Source organism: Phycomyces blakesleeanus, assembly GCF_001638985.1.
Source record: "Phycomyces blakesleeanus NRRL 1555(-) unplaced genomic scaffold PHYBLscaffold_35, whole genome shotgun sequence".
NCBI classification, from domain to species: domain Eukaryota; kingdom Fungi; phylum Mucoromycota; class Mucoromycetes; order Mucorales; family Phycomycetaceae; genus Phycomyces; species Phycomyces blakesleeanus.
The window spans coordinates 135,187-152,752 of NW_017265165.1; the positions used below are offsets into that span (position 1 = coordinate 135,187).

The window sequence follows — 17,566 nt, forward strand, 5'->3', positions numbered from 1 at the left end:
CGTTGTCTTTCAACCTTCCTTTCATTTTTTGTATTGTTTATTAGAAACCAAAATTTCTTTTCAAAACTTGTGGCAAAAACATGAAATGCAAACATGAAGACGACTCATCTGAGAATTCAGCAAAAGAAAAAGGTTTAAAGAGTAAATATCAAACGTATACATTACTGATGAAAAGAAGCATACGTTATTTTCTGGAAATCCTCGCCTGCAAGTCCTCTGAATCTTATTATCGTGCGTTAACGGTGAACAAAAAAAAGCCGCTTTCCTATTATATTTACATCTCAAGATTAAAGAAAAATCGCCATGGCCGTCATCTATTGAAAAGACAGATGCTCTCAAGGAAATCACCAGCAGCGTCAATATGTTGTGGCTGCGTTATCAGCCAATAGACTCTGAATCCTACACCTTGTATGCCCAACCTAGTATGTATTTCAAATGGCCTCACTTTCTTCAAACAAAAGTTGAGAAAAAAGCTCTTATAACTGAAGAAGTACCGGAAACTGCCACTTCTAAAGCATACTTCTATTGCAAGCTCAAATAACTTCCTTTTGCGGCGTCTTTGAACAGAAAACAATTTAATTCTTTACGAGAATAAGTCATTATATCTGTTAACAGGGATCAACCTCTAATATTTGGAAAAAAGCTGCAAAAGATTCAACCGCAAGACAGCAGCTTTAAACTTTGTCAGCGCTGTTAAATTAAGTGTAAAATATGGTACTTTTTGCCCTTTCAAGTATACTGATAGAAGTGGATATCGCTTTTTCTCTCCTACCTGTTTATTCGTTTCAAAAAAAAATTGGTTCAAATTGACGCTCAAGCATATTGGAGACTAGCAAAAGAACCTGATATTGAAGACTAACCTAAAGGCTCTAAGAGCGAGGAAATGTTTCCTAATTTTTATTACAAGCTTTTCGATTTCTCCAAGACTGGCTTTAGAACCAGAGAGAGTCTTTCTAATGGCAGAAAAGCATTCAAGTAAAGCATTGACAATGATTTTTAATAATACTTCAAAATTAAACAATTAATATTAGGAATCGCGATGTGATGGTCGCAAAAAAAACAACGACGCTCGCCTGTCCCCGGTCCAGCGCCCTCCATCATCATAATAATTATAATTACTGTGTGTTATTGCTATAACTCTTTAACACACCCTTACAGGTAAATTTAGCAATTATTTAATATATTCATTCCATTTTTCTGATTTCCATTTTTATTTTTGTTTTATCTAAAATAGGTAATCCAACCTTTTAAACTACTATTGTAATTCGTCCAAAAAAAAAACTAACATAATCCTCGAATTGTGCGCCTTGTATAGTGTGTTTTACTGTAGAGCTGACAGAATACCATTCTTACACAGTCACATCTTGATCCGTTCATTCAGGTGGTCTTGAGAAGCTGATGTAGTTGAACAATGAAGTACGCATCTGTAATTGGGGATTCAATTATTCGATTCTATGCAGATTACGTCGGGATTAAGGATCGCAATGAACTAACAACTCATCTCAAACGTGTACAGGCACTCTTAAATGAGGTATGCTTATTAACGTCTTGTATTTATGTTTATACCACCACTTCTTTAGAACAACCAAACCTACAGGTGTATCGACGAATTCAAATTTGCCTACTCTCGTATGTGCGACCGGTTCTTTTACCCTGGGTTAATTGAAATCGGAAAGACTTCTAGTCCCCTTTTGATAGATCTTGGTTGTTGTGCAGGTATTTAATCATTGAGGAGCAAAAAAAGCTATATGCTTGGCTGATATTGATAATCAACGATATGTCTATTATATGTTGCTTTCTCTATATTGTAAGGTGTTGATCTACGCAAGCTGATGCTTGATGGTTATCCTGTAAAATCATTAGTTGGCGTTGACCTGTCTGCTCGTTACATTGAATGCGGTTATGAATTGTGCCGTGATAAAGACAAGTTACCGATTCGATTTCTCGCCGGAGATATATTTGATGAAAGCTTTTTATCTCTACACGGCCAAAACAATAATAACCTCAATATATACCGCCACAAAGCAAGTGTTGTCCACGCTGGTAGCTTGATACATCTTTTTCATTCAACTCAGCGTATATCTCAATTTCTACAGCGAGTTTGCTGTATGCTCTTGAAAGGCGGCTTATTTGTTGGTGCTCACGTAGCAAGTAATCGGACTACATCTGTATACCGTCCTTCAAGAGGTCACACAAAACAGTACATTGGCATCGACACCTTCCGCTCTCTGTTAGAGTCTCATGATTTTTCAAATATCGAAATCCAGACATCACCACGTCTATCCTTGGAGGAAGAGGAGGAAATAGACGACATTAGTATATTCTGGGTATCATTCTCTGCTGTCTACAATCCTCCTTCTTTAAAACCTCTCTCGCCCACCGTACATACCACCATAGAAGATTAATTTAAAATAAATTATTTAACGTTTTTACTGTATTATAATACAATCTAAATATTTAAGCACTATAATATTTCTTTCTTTATTAGAAAACGCTCGAATTTCTTGGAGTATTTTTTTATATGGTGCACTTGGTCATTCAAAAAAATCGTTTTTTTCTTACTTCTTTAGCTTTTCTTACTTACATTGCATCTCAGTCACATTACTTGCTGAATGTATCTTTATTATAGAAGTATTTTAACTCAAAGCTACTTTTCTTTCTTTCTGCCTTTCTCTCTCCCCACATTATACACCGGAATAGATTGCAGTGAATCTGTGGTTGATTTAATAAAAGAAAAAATGAACAAAAAAAGAAAAGAAAATAGGAGGAAAACGAGTGTCACATCCTTCCCCTTTTTTATTATTATATAAAAAAGAAAAAGCTTGTGTCATTCTTTAATGATGAGCATAGATGGCTACTCCCTTCTTGCTTCTAGTGTAGCAGCAATTGTTGCGCGTTTATGTACTCATCCAAGTAAGCGGTTTAATCATATATTTTATTATCAATTTATAAAAAAAAACAATATACTCGACACAATCTAATGAATAATATTGCTGTTCTCAGTCGACACCATCAAGACGCGACTTCAAGTGGCTCCGCCATCAAATAACATTTCAAAGAATGCTTGGTTAAAGGAAGTCATCCTCCAACAGTCAGCACAGACACCTTTACGTCCAGCTTCTATTTTGTCTCTTTATCGAGGTCTTCCCGTCACACTCTTATTCAGTGTCCCAGCTCTATCTGTTTATCTATCATGCTATGAGTCTACCAAAACCTGGCTTCATATCAACACTACCTCAATGCCACGTGATGCAATGATAAATCATGTTATATCTGGGGCAGTGGCTGAATTGGCTGCAGGTACACTTTTTACTCCTATGGAGGTTCTCAAGAACCGTCTCCAGACTGAACAGCGAAAACAGAAAGGAACGAGTGCTAGTGCATTAGCGCAAATTGTGTGGAATAAAGAAGGCATTCGTGGGTTCTTTCGTGGTTATGGAATGGGTCTGGCTGTGTTTATGCCTCACACTGTGATATATTTTGTTACCTACGAAAAACTCAAAGGACAGGCTGCTGCAATGTTGAAGAAAGATTCAGATCTTGGACAATTCCCGTTTAGTGTGTATCTTGTGTGTTCAGGTGTAGCCAGCGCAGCTGGTATAATTGTGTCTACACCTCTTGATGTCATCAAAACTAGATGGCAAGTGTCGGCTGCAGAGGAAGGAACATTGTTTCGAAAAGGACCCGTGGCGATTGCATGTCATTTGTGGTTGAACGAAGGTGGCTGGCGAGGCTTTTTCCGTAGTTTAGGGGCGCGGATAGCATGGGGATTGCCTACTACGATGATTAGTATGAGTGTTTTTGAATCTCTCAAAGATTTGCGGGGACGACATTTAAAGAATTCGGTCTGAATGAACTTGATAGATTTAATATTCTAAAACAATAGAAAAAAAGGCTCGTATATATAAGGTCTAATTTGTGAATATTCAATCCACTTTATTGTACTTTTTTAATAAAAAAAAATAGGGTAACCTAAATAAAGCAATAAAATAAATGCAATTGTTGGGACTCTAAGGGTAAACTAAAATTTACTAGGGTCAATAATGTTAAAAGATGAGTGCAACAACAAGTATCATTGAAGCAACAGCTATACTAATGCTAATCTTGAGACCACTTGCTGAGCTCACAGTTGAGCTTGAGCTGTAGGAAGAGCTGGCTGACCGAGAAGCAGACTGGGCACTTGTGAGTGAAGAAATAACAGATGCCTGCTTAACATTGATAGCATTACTGGCAGAGGCAGAGGCAGAGGCAGAGGCAGGAGCAGGAGCAGAGGCAGGAACTTCAGAAATAGCAGCAGCAAAGTTCTTAATCAACTGATCTTCCTGCTCCTCGTCAATCGCAATCACAGAAGCAACTGGAACATCGTCGACTTCTTCTTCGTTCAATGAAACACTCTCGGTACTATTGTCTTCCTCCTTATCGATCTCAGTATCAATGTCATGCCCGGACTTGGAGTCTTTGTCATTCTCATCCACAGTATCTACTTTGTCGTCTTCTCTGCCGCCATTGTCGTATACTGGGGTGTGGCTGTCGACAATTTTTGTCTTTGTCTTCCACACAGTCAAGACTTGTTCATCCTCATAATCATCATCATAATCATCCTCATCATCACCGGCACGTACTAGCCACACCTTTATAAATAATATGTAATAGGTATCAGATTTTTGAGCTTACCACACAACACAAGCGAGAGGAACAATATCAAATAGAGAAGCGAGTAATGCATTGGAAGCCTCGTTATTTCTTGCTGGGTTTAAGGCCAAATAGATGAAAAATGTATGTGAGTGGACCAAAAGATGGAGAGGAAGGTGTAAGCACCGTGTCTAGAAACATCTTCCTTTTTATTCTATTTGTGCTGGCAATGGTATGGAGCAAGGCATGTATTAACGCTACCCGAGAAATCAGAAAAAGATGTGTATCTTCAACATTGCTCACACTCGAATCGGTTTATATTACAAGTTTCGGCAGTATAGATGATCACCTTCTCTCGATTGTATATATACATATACGAGATCCACAGGCAGATAAATAATAAGCAGTTGTGTATCTAGTGAGGTAACTGGCACGGCGAAAAGTATACTATCTCCAGCTCATTCTCAATTTAACCTATCCAAGTCAAGTCAAACCAAACTAAGCAAAACTAAACTAAACCAAAGAAAAAATATATAATAACTTTTTTTGATCAGCATATGTAGTTATTTTGCCTTGTGTTGGATATTGAAACAAAAATTAATACATATAAAAGCTAGAATATAATAGTAGTTTTTGGGTAAATTTTGCAAATATCATTCTTAGTGTCTGTTCTTGGGTCAGTTGTACTTCTTTGCTACCTTGAGAAAAATAAATATCTCTAGTCTTTAAGGCTTATTTTAAGGGTATAGCCTTCTTGTTACCTAGCTATCTTCGCTATATTTAACTAATAAACTAATCATCAGCTGTAGTCAAGTCTTACGCGTATAACGGCTTATAGAATTTTTGGTTTCCAAGAACAACACGACAATTCACGCTGGGGTTATAGACTTATTAAGCTCATATTATCTTTTATTTATGTAAAACAGTTCATTTCTTTAGGTCATGTATTAGGCATTTTGACCAGAAACTTTATTTCACTATAATTTTTCAAGTTGTTTCCACTTTACGCGTATGCATTCCTGAAGATTATATGTGTCTATAAATATGCAAATATTCTTTCTTTCTTTTTTTATCTTTATACGATATATACTCTAGTGAGTGCCGTATTGGGGCTATTTTAATCATCTTGTGGAAATATATATCACAATTATACTATAATTGAGGTACTGGTTGGATGAATTGTTAATTTTTTTGAATGGATATACATTTCTTCGTAAACATTAGTAGGTTACTCAGAGATTTGATTGACCAGAAAACTAGCTTGCACATAGGCCTGTTTCTGAATAAATAAAGCTTGATAGACATTAAATTGTATTAGCCAACCAACGAAAATATTCTTTAAAAATAAATTCAAAGGTACAATACAAATAAGCTATGCAATAGCATGATGTATTCTTAAAAAGTAATTTCTTTTAAGATAGATGATCTTTTTGTTGTATTTATATTATATACTTCTTTTCAAAATCCAATGCTCATCCAAGACGAGCCTTTAGTATCGATTGTCGAATGTAACTTTGATATGTTGATCTGATCTGACATGTGCTGTACTGTAGGATGTAGATACTAAGGTACGATCTGGGCTGCATCAAATATATAGTAAGAAATTAATCTCAATCATACAAAACATTCCTCTGTGTCTAAAGTCTTTAACATAAAAGCAATTTTGTGCAATTAACTTATAAAACAAACACGTTTATACTTTAAATAATATTCCTCATACCACTCAGGATTAAGATCAATCACCATAACTATCGTATTGCTTTAAGTTGAGAATTATGGTAACTCGTCAAAGCGTTTTAAATATTGAAAATCTGACAGTCTTTGGAACAGCAGCCTTTTCTCTTTGAGTGCAGTCCATTAACAAAATCAAGTTTTAACCATTAGAAAGAAGGATCAAGTATAGTATATACATTTTCTTTTCTTTGCTTTTATTTTTGTTTTGTAAAAATTAAATAAAAAAGCAAATAAAATATGGTGATATTTATATTACTATAATTGTATAGATCGATACTTTCTGCAAAACCTTGCCAAGGAACTGTATATTCCTAGTCTATATTCAAATTGAAAAAATCCCAAAGAATAATTTTGTTGTAGAATAGTCCACTATGCAATAAACACCTGGAATACCTATCTATATGACTAAATGGGTACTTTCGGTGGTTTGGAAGGTAAACAAAATTGTATATAAATGATGACGCATGTTGATACATTGATATACATGCATATATGCATATTGTGAATAAATTATATGTTCTTGGTTTATGTGAACATTAAATAAATTGATTTTGAATCTTATACAGGATATCTAAACCAGCAATATGTATGTGTAATATTTATTGTTATTATTATTTTGGATTCCTTTTGGAAAGCCAGGTGTTTTTATTTTGAAAGTGAAAACGGAAAAGGGCTTGAGATTTGAGAGCAACATTAGTGCTAAACTGGTTTGAATATTAATACATTAAGAGCAAAAGTCAAATAAATAAAATTTAAACAGATATTATACATATATATATATATATATGCGTATGTGTGTGTGTAAAGACTTACTGCAAGAATAATTAGATGTTTCCTTTGTCGACACCTCACTGGTTAATTTAATGATTTCTCATCAATCACACCATAGGCAACGGATTCTTAATTTACATCGTGACTTGCGTATGTTTGGGATTGGCCAGAAAAACTGTGCTGAATAAGCACACTTCATAGTTCAAGACAAAATACAATCCGGCCGGTGGATATTGTTGCATTGTAAGAAATGGCAGGTATTAAACTACCGACCTTTGATGGAGTTTTATCCCGGAACTGAAACTGACAGCATGGAATTAGTTTTCAAGTATGGGGACATCACCACTTGAGTAGATTTTGACAATCTGCTCACAATATTCGAAAGAAGGAGAACATGATGTCGACGACATTACCAATAAATTAAGTGTAATTTCTATTTCAGAAGACCAAAAAAAAGAATAAGTATGGCACTGAGCAAATTCACCGTTTCGTTAAAGAAGGGGGTTCACTTCCTGTGGCTGCCAGAAGATGCAATCGTCTCATTTTACACCATATACAGATACTTTATTTGTAAGTTCTTTGCGTATGCATTATTTTGGGAAAAAAGTTGGTATTTGAGTTATATTCTAAAGGCATATTGCCTACTTTAGCAATTGAGCTGAGGTACCAATCCCAACATTTATCTTATAGACAAAGAGAATCATTTGTAAATTGTACATGCGATGTATTCTGAAAATGTGCTAAAAGAAAAAATAAAATATTCGCGAGAAACAATAGTTAAATATAAAATTGAATAAAAAAACTATATTTCAAGCAGAGTATATATTTATTAGCTGTGGTATATGGGCCCAAAACAAGACACTATGGGGTGAATATGTTGCTTGTAGAGGTCCCAGATGCTTCGACAATCGTGATCTTCCACTTTTAGAAGCAATTTCAACATTTGGTTCTATATATTTCTAAACAATATGTAAGTAGTTTGGCTACTAACTTACTTTAAGAAATCATTGCATATTTACCTTGAATTTATTAATGACCTCTAAAGCAATATCCATATGTGTAGGAGTGTGATATGTAGTAGGCAGAGTGAATGATTATGATACATGTATACGCCATTTTCAAAATCCATTTGCATCCGTAGTAATATGACCATTGTACCTTTGTAGAACAAATATGATAAGGAGAGGATATCGCACTACTTTTTCTATAACCTTACTTTGCACGAGAACATTAAAGGTCACTGATTCATACGCTTTTTTGGCACGACAGAGACATAGATGCAATTGACGTCTCATAATTTCCAACGCACGTATCTTGTCTTTGTTAAATAGGGCTTGGGAAGCACTGAGCTTCTTTACTTCTCCATAACCTATTTCCACAACCTCTTCTTGGTGCTGATAATAGAGAATGTTGTCATGACGCAAGCTCTCGTTGTCAATATCATCTTGTTGTTTGAAGATCCAAGAAGTGTTGTCAAACTCAATTTGAGCTTGGTCGTGAGCAGAGAATAACGGACACAATAGTGTAGAAGCAGATAATGCAACTTGACTTAATTCCGATCATTTGCATTTAACTTTTGGTTTACCATGCAGTAAATAATTGGAGGTAATAATATTATCGAGAGCCATTTGCTTCATGGTTGTGTATGTCTGTGGTCGTATACACAGTGTGCGTCTTTGCATAGCTCGTTTGAAGGCCTGAATATTTTTATGTACGTTCTCTGACAAACTATTGCTATCATTATCACCATCATCGTTCAATAAGAAAGGGCCATCCGCCTTAAAAATGGTAGAGGCATGCAAACGGGTGAGGTAATCTGTAGGGAACAATTGGTTTTCATCACATTTTTTATGGCAATAGCTACTAAGGCAGAAAAATGAGAATTTCGAATGGGTAGAGAAGTATGAGAAAAATCTCCAAGCTCGCACACCTCAATTCTGCAAGTATAGCCAACTGGTGTATCTATTAAATCAGATGGAAAGAACGACGATGGTGAAGAAGTGGTATTACTATTGTTATCCTGTATTACATGAAAGAAAAATTAGCAGGGAAACTTCTACAAAATATGGCACTATACTTACATCAGCAGTAATTATTTCAGAGCATACAAAGTTTTCGTCTGTGGCAGGTCTGCAATTTCTTTTTTCTCGCGTTGAGGTAGAGGGTTGCTCAGATGTTGGTGCTGAAGGGTGTTCAGGCGTTTATTCCCTAGAACGTTTCTATGCATCAACATAAATGTATATCGGATTAGCGTTGCAAAGATATATGTAGCCATTAATATCGGTTACCTGGCTGGATGAACCTTTGTCCTGCGTTATTGTACTCTATTTATTATTCTATGCGACATCAGTTACTAATCACAGCGTGAATGTCGGTCCTTGAATTTAACTCACTTGTACAATGTTTAATTGCTCAATTGTGTTATCCGAAATGTAGTTATTGGGACGTCTATATTTCCTAGTAGGTGGTAAAGTATTAACCAAATATGAGTCCTATCTACCAGGAAACATGAAATTTATTGATTATGGTCTCGATGAAATTTTGAGTTAGGTCAAAATAACGCCTAAGATACTGCTTTGATTTGGTTGAGAATTATGTATAATAAGAGCATCTCCAGTAGTATGCCAACTTTTATTTTATCTAAAGCCAAACACCGCCACTTTAGCTAAAATAAAAGTCGAGGTAAAAGCGACTTCTGGAGATGCTCTAAGCCGTATGGACAAAATAATATTATATTGGAAAGAATCCTGTATTTTATTAAATGAGTTGAAAGTGGTATATAAAGGACTGTCAGGGGAAAAGGGTTCGGACACACATTATGGATCATGTGACTAGGGTGACGCACGTATCACAAGACTTTTATTTTTTTATAACCGCCAATTATATCATTGTGTAACCTTTAATATCCACCAGGCGGACTGTAACAAAAATGGTATAGACGGGTGAGTGTATATAAGACCAGTCCCAAAGATTAAATTTTCTCATGATTTTACGCCTTGTTCGCACCATGTCCACCAAAACTACAGTCGATAACTTTTCAATCCACGGAAATGCGGTTTCAGAGGTAAGGATAACCTTAAAATCATTCAAATTTAGAAGAAAAAAAAAGAAACTCCTCTAAATATAATATTCTATATGGCATTTTCTTTTTATATTGTAGGTGTGCGATATACCACTTTCAGTCGTAAACCGACCAATTCCCTCCCAGCTCGACCGTGCAAAGGTCGAGGAGATGAAGACGATTTTACAGACTGATACTAAAAAAGATGATCTGACACCTATTGTAAGATAGCAATTGTGTGTATGGTACAAGTACAAGTACAAGTCGCTAATTTTGTGTTACAATTATAGGACATTCATCATGTCGAGTACAAAGGACAAGATTACTATTTTGCGTTTGGTGGTTGCCATCGATGGGCTGCTCACAAAGAGTTGCAGAAGGAAACTATTAAAGGGAAATTAATTAGTACACCACCAAGTGTAATCAACACATATCTTGGCTCGTCTTCTCCATTTAGGGAGACTTAAAAAGACTATCGAGATAAATGTGAAAAAGATCATTTCTTGGAACTCTGTATATTCAATTGCTCACATAAATAATAAATCATAAACATTATAAATAATAAAGCCAGACAGGATTGTTTTTCGAGACCATTTATTGAATCGATAAGTGGGAAAATAACACTTAGTAAATTAGATAGATTGACTCTATAAGATTAAAGTGTGATATGTACAAAAAATGGGTGAAATATATAAATGAGGATGTTTCTTTTTTTTTTGGTTTTTAGACAATAATATGAGGCTCTTTTGTAGGCTCGTCGATGCTATTGTCTTCAATGTCGTTTTCAAACATCTCTTGTACTCCAGTTTCGGAAGGTAAGACGGCATTCAAGAAAGAAGTAATAATAGCGGCGATACAGAATCCAGTACTGACAATCACCTCAACAGAGTCCAAGAAACCACGGAGGGCCTGGTTGGAACCCTCATAAGTAAGAACATAGCTGAACCAGTCTGGGACTAGGTTGACACCGAGACCAAGAGCCATTGCAGCAGATACGATAAAACGCTCGCGACGAGTCCATTCGAGATAGGCTAAGATGCGGATACCAGCCACAGCAACAGTACTAAACAAGAATGTTGTCAGACCACCAATGGTTGCACTTGGTAATGCAAGGAAGACAGCTGAGAACTTGGCAAAGATACCCATCAGCAACATGAAGAAGGCACACCAATAACCAGCAGTTCGGCTAGCACAGCGAGTCAGGGCAATGATACCGTTATTTTGAGCAAATGTAGAGAGGGGAAGACTAGTGCAACATCCTGCTAACAAAGAGTTGACACCATCGCAAAGAATACCGCCCTTGATTCTGCCTTCAAATTCAGGACCCTCGACTGGAGCACGAGATGCTTCACAAGAGGCAGTAATATCACCGACAGCTTCCACCACTGCCACCAGATATACGATTAGGAGCGGTATAATACCAGGAGCATATATGCTTAGGGGGAAACGCTTGACCCAGAGGAAGGTGGCAACGGGAGCACTGTCAATTGTACTGTGATCGATGTAGCCAGTAGCAGCGGCAACAATAATACCAATAATTAGTCCAGCAACCATCTGAATATTCTTGAGGAAGGGCGAGCCAAAGTATTCAATGAGGACAATTGATACGTAGACGACCAAACCGAGACCAAGATAAGCCGGGTCACCCCAGGGTTTAGCGTTGGGTGCACCAAGATTAGGGCAAACACTGTACATGCCGGTGGCCGGACGATCCATGCAAGAACCCGATCCTCCTGCCCAGTCCTTGAATCCTGAAGCAATAAGAGATAGGCCGATCAAGAATACGGTCGTTCCGGTGACAATTGGAGGGAACATACGTTTGAGGGCCTTTGGTGGAAGGAGAGAAAGGCCCATTGGGAGAAGAGAGCACAGCATTGCTGTTCCGATAAAGGCACCAAGGCCTTGGGGACAGGGCAAATTAATGGTTGTTCCGTTCTCATCAATCATACTAGGACAAAATCCAGTCTTGTACATATTTCCAAATATAGAGTAGGCAAGCGGTACACTTGTGAAGGAAGTTCCAACCACACTGAGAAGGCCAGTTCCGATACGAACACCACGGTAAGTGAAAGATGTGATCTGGACGGTTGTACAGATTGCGCTAACAATCAATGCTGAACTGATCATGTACTGTCTATATTCCATGTCTAGGTTGAGGAAACCACCACCTCCAAGAATAATTGATGGCTGTTGATAGGTAAGTATATATGTATATATGTATGTATGTATGTATGTATGTATGTATGTATGTATGTATGTATGTATGTATTTACATATCTATCATAATTTTTTTTCAAATGTAAAGTACGTACCGTTACGACACCAGACACCATGGCAAGGGCGTGTTGAAAGCCGAGAACGATAGATAGTAAGATGGGTAGGGGGGCATTGATGCCGAAGAATGGTGGAAGACGTCTTTTGGCTTTGAAGAAAAATGGAATATATGGCATGCAGAGGAAACCATATTCATAGTTTCCTAGCATAATTCGTCTGATTTTGTCACGATATTTTTCTCTGGCATCAAGTGGACCTGTAGACTCTGGCTGGACGACCTCGGTCTCGAGGATAGTGTCGTTTTTCTTTTCCATGACAAGTGAAGCTGTGTGGAAAATTATTTTGAAATTATTGTGGTATTTATTATGTTTTATTCTTATCTGGTTAGTTGAATATACCTCTTGTCTACAATTGAAAATATCCTTATCTTTATTTTTTATTTTTATTTTTGGTTCCCACTAATAGTTAAGAGATAAGATAGTATACACTTGTATGATTCCGCGATATGTGTTACGATCTTTATCAGGCAATAATATAGCTTAAAGTCACAATCGTATACCCAAATATGGTGATGTAATTTGATACAGCCAAGCGCTGAAAGATAAAAAAAATCACTTGAGATCAAAGGATACACAAGAAAGATGAATTGGGTGACAATAAATCGAGGTGTTTTCAAGGTAGGTAAAGATATCGATAGATTATCCTACACCCACGAGCTAAAACCATTGTTATAACATTTATTGTTTACTTTCTTTTTATCATGCATTATTTATTAGACTGGAAAAGTCCCTATTTAATATCTCCTGTTGTTTCTCACTAATTTTACTTATTTAGACTTTGATAATTCAAAGATTAAAACTATTAAGCTTTTATACCATCTCTTACTTTGAGCTATTTGTTACAGCCTTTATTTTTCTTTTTGCCCTTCATTCCACACCACACCTTTACTAATAAAAGGAATGTGGGGTAGTTTCATTTAAGCAAGTCACAACGGGATCGTATTCTGTCATGGATCTCCTGAAATCAACCCATCTCGTTCTTGTATCATGATGATAAGCACCTTTTTCTTCAAATACATACTTCTTTTTGTTTCATCAAGAGGTATAGAATAGAATATAGTGTATTATAAGAATAATTCTATAACAACTTGAATTATGTACATAAACATACCAAATTATGCCGACTCATTCAATACTGTTGCACTAAACATTAGCTGGGTCTACTTGCCCAGTTATTGATGTCTCTAGCTTTCTTTTGTCTTCCACATATGCAAATATTCCGCTCTATTATCTACTTCTAATCAATATGTAACATATGTAATCTGGAGTAACAATGTATGTGAAACTTTCCTTTAATGACTTTTTGATTTTGATCTTGACATTAGATTGACAGACGGAAAGGGAGAGAAACCACTCGATGGATTTTAGACATATATTTATTTGCCTATTCATTTATTTCTGCACCAACTGGAAAGCACACTTGACTTGAAAGATCAAATAAAGAACTTCATATTCTTCGCACCAACATTCTTACCTTGCTACCTACTCTAATAAAACTTAATACGGTTCTGTATTTCGTTGTAATATTCAGAGGTTAATTACACAGGAGGATTACTTTCATCCTCACACCAATAGACTTTTTCTGATCTTTTGGTCAACAGAAATATTTATGTGCCTATCTGCAGTGCCAATTGCTTTCTATTCTATTTTATTTTAATTAATAAGCACCTTTAGGGTATTTCCTTCTGCTTTATCGAAACTTGAAACCACAAACTCCTAGTTATTAAGCATCAAAAGGCTTACAGTCAATTGGTCGCATATATCTGCCTTTGTACGAAAATAATATATGCACTTATGATATAGCTCGCGAGGCCTTTAATGATCTCTTCAAGGTTTATGTACAACTACGATGAGATAGGAATCTTAAACTTATCAATTTGATAGAGCTGATACGGAGTTAACCTTTTCAGTGTTAAGTGTCATCATTTATATTTTTCAATATTAATTCCATTAAATGGCTATCCCAAGAGTGATGGATCATTTCGACTCTTTGCTATATAGTGGACTTTTAAGCATTTATATTACCTCCCAACTTTTCTCCACTAATTGAGGTGTATTACCTGTATCTTTTATTGCACAATTGGGCTCTAGGTAATTTTCTAGTAAAATATAATTGTATCTGTTTCATGATACACACACATCTAGTACTCGTATGCAACCACTGGCTCTATATACAAAAGTAACATAGATGGGGATAATATTTTTTAGGGATATATGACTAGTAATACCCATTTCAAGCGAGAGAGAGAGAGAAAGACATACTTAGGGGTGTATTTTTTGCGTTTTAAACTATAATAGCAAATAAATATATAAAAAAAAACTACTCTGATTTTTAATACGTCAGTAAGCATCTTTTAGAGAAAGACAGAAAGCTTGGCTCTATTTACAAGTCTTTATATTTATCAATTTCATCAAGATAACGTGCTTTTCCTTGAAATTACAACAGATAATATTTTATTGCGTAAAACTCTTTTATATACAATTAATTGAAAGTAGCGCAGTGAAGAAGTTTTGCTAACTTAAGCAAGATACCAATTCCGCTTATACAATATCAGCAATTAAGTCGAGAACTTTCAACCAACACAACTCTTTTATGTAGTTGAAATTTTGGGGAGGTCAAATATAATCTCCCATTTGACACTGTTACAACAAAAACCTAGCATAATTTTGTATCTTGTTACGACATTACCGACAAGTGAGTAGAAGTTATATTAGAGTGTTTCAAGTATAAGACTGGAACTCTGGGTTAGCCAGCAGTCAATAAACATACGAATCTTCAGGGGATATCAATGGAAAAATTTAAAGGATATATTGGTTAGAGTGTTTCAAGTAATACCTTTTCTTTCTTTCTATTAATATTGGTCTAAGTCCAAGTACCAACATTCCCGAAGATTCATGGATTGTAGAAGATTGTTCTTTTTCTTAAAGAGAAATTGTGCTAAGTTTACCGCTTTTTTCTTTAGCTCTAAAAGACTCGACATGAATTGTAATATGTAAGACATGTGATTCCAAAAATGAGAAAGACATTGAAAATATAATTAGATTAGATTTGGAAAATGGCATATTTGTCAGACGACATCTTTGTTATTACCGTTTGGGTAATCGATTTTCTTTTATCCATAGAATGTAACACACTTTTCTTTCATTCATTACGGATGACGATAGTCAACCACAATCTATACAAGATTTCTCGGCAATTGCAGCAACATATATATGAATTATTTGTAGAGACTGTTCTTTGATATATATACTACTTTATCTCTAAAAATCAAGTGATTTTATTTTACTAGTATTGTAATAGCTAGCCAGTTTTGCACACAAGAGCTATATACCCTTATTATATTAAATTTTTAAGCACTACAATATACATGTACATATTAGACGGTCAAAAAATATTCGTTTAAAAACAAATCGATAAATAGTAAAATAAAATAAATTAAAAAAAAAAAACATTTGATTTTATTGATTTGTCTATATAAAAATTGTAGATCAAAAAGGTAACATAAGAATAGACAAAGATATTAGTGGGATGGTTATAGAAATTAGAATGAGAATTCACAGAATAATCTCAGACGTTTCCCTCATTTTAAAGGGTGTATGTGTGTGTGTGTGTTTTTTAGTAAATTTACAGCAATTATTGTTCTTCATCTAATATGACTCTCTCTGCCCATAATTCACCATCAAACAACTCGTTATCTTCCGGAAATATCTCATCCAAGTACATTTGCTCTTCTGGATAACTTTCTACCATAATAGATTCCTGGCTCATCATCACAATCTCTGGTGCAGAAGAGGACATGGCAATGCTGGCTTCACCCGAGACTCTATTTTCAGCCGCTATTTCTAACACGGGAAGATCGTCTAGCAAATCATCAAAATCGAACATGCCACGCTTTTTGAGATCGTTGTAAGAACGGGATGCCTGAAGTTCTTTAATCTTGGGAGCAACTATTCGAGAGATCGCACCGGGTTGACTGTCAATAAGTCCCTTTGCCACTGGCCCAAGCGGGAGATTCTTATAATCCACGGCCTGCGCGATAATACCCCTGTGTGCCTTGGATTCCGAGATAAGTTCCGCCGCCGCTGCAGCTGCTGCTTTTGCTGGTACTGGTATTGGTGCCGATCCGAATTGGAAAGGTTCGTTTATATATACAAGACTCTTGAAGAAATCACCAAAGCTTCGTTTCTGGACAATGTTTCGAAGATCATCATACAACTTTTCGCCAAAATTGGGGACTAGTAATGATGCGGGGTTTGCTGCGAAAGGAATATCATTGGATTTTATATATGCTTTATTAAGGGTGTATGCGGCAGAGGTGTATTGAACAGCCACAATAAGGGCAAGAGAAACAAGGTAGAGACGCATAGCGACAATAGTAATTGAAATGAGCAAAGTCGAGCGGAAATAGTTAGACAACGTTGTATTTATATGTCTTCCTTTATTTCTGAATTCCGTCCTGGAAGGCATTGCATCTCAACAATTAATTATTTCAGCCTTTTTTTTTTGCCTGACTCTTTGACATCCAAATAAAGCCATTATTACATGCTTTACCTATAAGAAAGCATAATTTCAAGATTGACTGATTTTTATTCACGCTTGTATACATACAATACTAAAACTATACAAATACAAATACATAACCATCTTTTACATAACACAAATATAATACAAACAAGCACATCTTATTCAGAGATATGATGGTTATAAACATAATACTAAATGTTCGTTTGACTGACGTGTTTACAGCTGTAGAAAGCAAGTTTATTCGAGATTGAGATATTGGCTTGAATTCCTGATTTCACCTAGAAAATTTGACATCTCTTGGGAGTTATTGTACATTATAATAATCAATACATTTTTTTCTTTATTGAAAACATAAATCAATTAATCGATCAATTAATTATTTGATTAATTTATTAATTAATAACAAAGCCAAATTTCTGCTTTTTGTGATTCTTTACTTGTAAACTTTATACAAATACTACACAATTGCTCTTCTCCACAAGAACCTCTTTAAGGCAGATTTTGACACAC

At 35.7% G+C, this 17,566-nt stretch overlaps 8 protein-coding genes across 8 annotated transcripts; 4 read left to right on the plus strand and 4 right to left on the minus strand.

Moving 5' to 3' along the window:
• Positions 1-80: 80 nt before the first annotated feature.
• Positions 81-541, plus strand: PHYBLDRAFT_175067 (hypothetical protein; the record flags this gene model as incomplete). The annotated part of the gene is made up of 3 exons (XM_018437400.1): positions 81-141; positions 176-231; positions 287-541. The coding sequence occupies 3 exons, from the start codon at positions 81-83 to the stop codon at positions 539-541; spliced, it is 372 nt and encodes a 123-aa protein (XP_018284558.1).
• Positions 542-1,177: 636 nt separating this feature from the next.
• Positions 1,178-1,914, plus strand: PHYBLDRAFT_160584 (hypothetical protein). The gene has a single exon (XM_018434209.1). It carries the CDS (start codon positions 1,412-1,414, stop codon positions 1,664-1,666), a length of 255 nt encoding a protein of 84 aa, XP_018284559.1. The 5' UTR covers positions 1,178-1,411; the 3' UTR covers positions 1,667-1,914.
• A 647-nt stretch (positions 1,915-2,561) lies between these two features.
• On the plus strand, positions 2,562-3,851 carry PHYBLDRAFT_189272 (hypothetical protein; the record flags this gene model as incomplete). The annotated part of the gene is made up of 2 exons (XM_018439632.1): positions 2,562-2,913; positions 3,004-3,851. The coding sequence occupies exons 1-2, from the start codon at positions 2,838-2,840 to the stop codon at positions 3,849-3,851; spliced, it is 924 nt and encodes a 307-aa protein (XP_018284560.1). The 5' UTR covers positions 2,562-2,837.
• Positions 3,852-3,906: 55 nt separating this feature from the next.
• PHYBLDRAFT_189273 (hypothetical protein) lies at positions 3,907-4,739 on the minus strand. The gene is made up of 2 exons (XM_018439633.1): positions 4,675-4,739; positions 3,907-4,621 (listed from the first exon to the last, which is right to left on the minus strand). Exons 1-2 carry the CDS (start codon positions 4,724-4,726, stop codon positions 4,047-4,049), a joined length of 627 nt encoding a protein of 208 aa, XP_018284561.1. The 5' UTR covers positions 4,727-4,739; the 3' UTR covers positions 3,907-4,046.
• Positions 4,740-7,998: 3,259 nt separating this feature from the next.
• Positions 7,999-9,412, minus strand: PHYBLDRAFT_175071 (hypothetical protein; the record flags this gene model as incomplete). The annotated part of the gene is made up of 5 exons (XM_018437401.1): positions 7,999-8,058; positions 8,157-8,176; positions 8,354-8,680; positions 8,723-8,997; positions 9,246-9,412. 5 exons carry the CDS (start codon positions 9,410-9,412, stop codon positions 7,999-8,001), a joined length of 849 nt encoding a protein of 282 aa, XP_018284562.1.
• A 708-nt stretch (positions 9,413-10,120) lies between these two features.
• PHYBLDRAFT_67404 (hypothetical protein) lies at positions 10,121-10,665 on the plus strand (the record flags this gene model as incomplete). The annotated part of the gene is made up of 3 exons (XM_018441791.1): positions 10,121-10,201; positions 10,298-10,420; positions 10,489-10,665. 3 exons carry the CDS (start codon positions 10,121-10,123, stop codon positions 10,663-10,665), a joined length of 381 nt encoding a protein of 126 aa, XP_018284563.1.
• Positions 10,666-10,919: 254 nt separating this feature from the next.
• Positions 10,920-12,778, minus strand: PHYBLDRAFT_178416 (hypothetical protein; the record flags this gene model as incomplete). Its single annotated transcript, XM_018437986.1, has 2 exons — positions 12,511-12,778; positions 10,920-12,385 (listed from the first exon to the last, which is right to left on the minus strand). The coding sequence occupies exons 1-2, from the start codon at positions 12,679-12,681 to the stop codon at positions 10,922-10,924; spliced, it is 1,635 nt and encodes a 544-aa protein (XP_018284564.1). The 5' UTR covers positions 12,682-12,778.
• A 3,387-nt stretch (positions 12,779-16,165) lies between these two features.
• Positions 16,166-16,999, minus strand: PHYBLDRAFT_152329 (hypothetical protein; the record flags this gene model as incomplete). Its single annotated transcript, XM_018432889.1, has 1 exon — positions 16,166-16,999. The coding sequence occupies one exon, from the start codon at positions 16,997-16,999 to the stop codon at positions 16,166-16,168; it is 834 nt and encodes a 277-aa protein (XP_018284565.1).
• Positions 17,000-17,566: the final 567 nt, after the last annotated feature.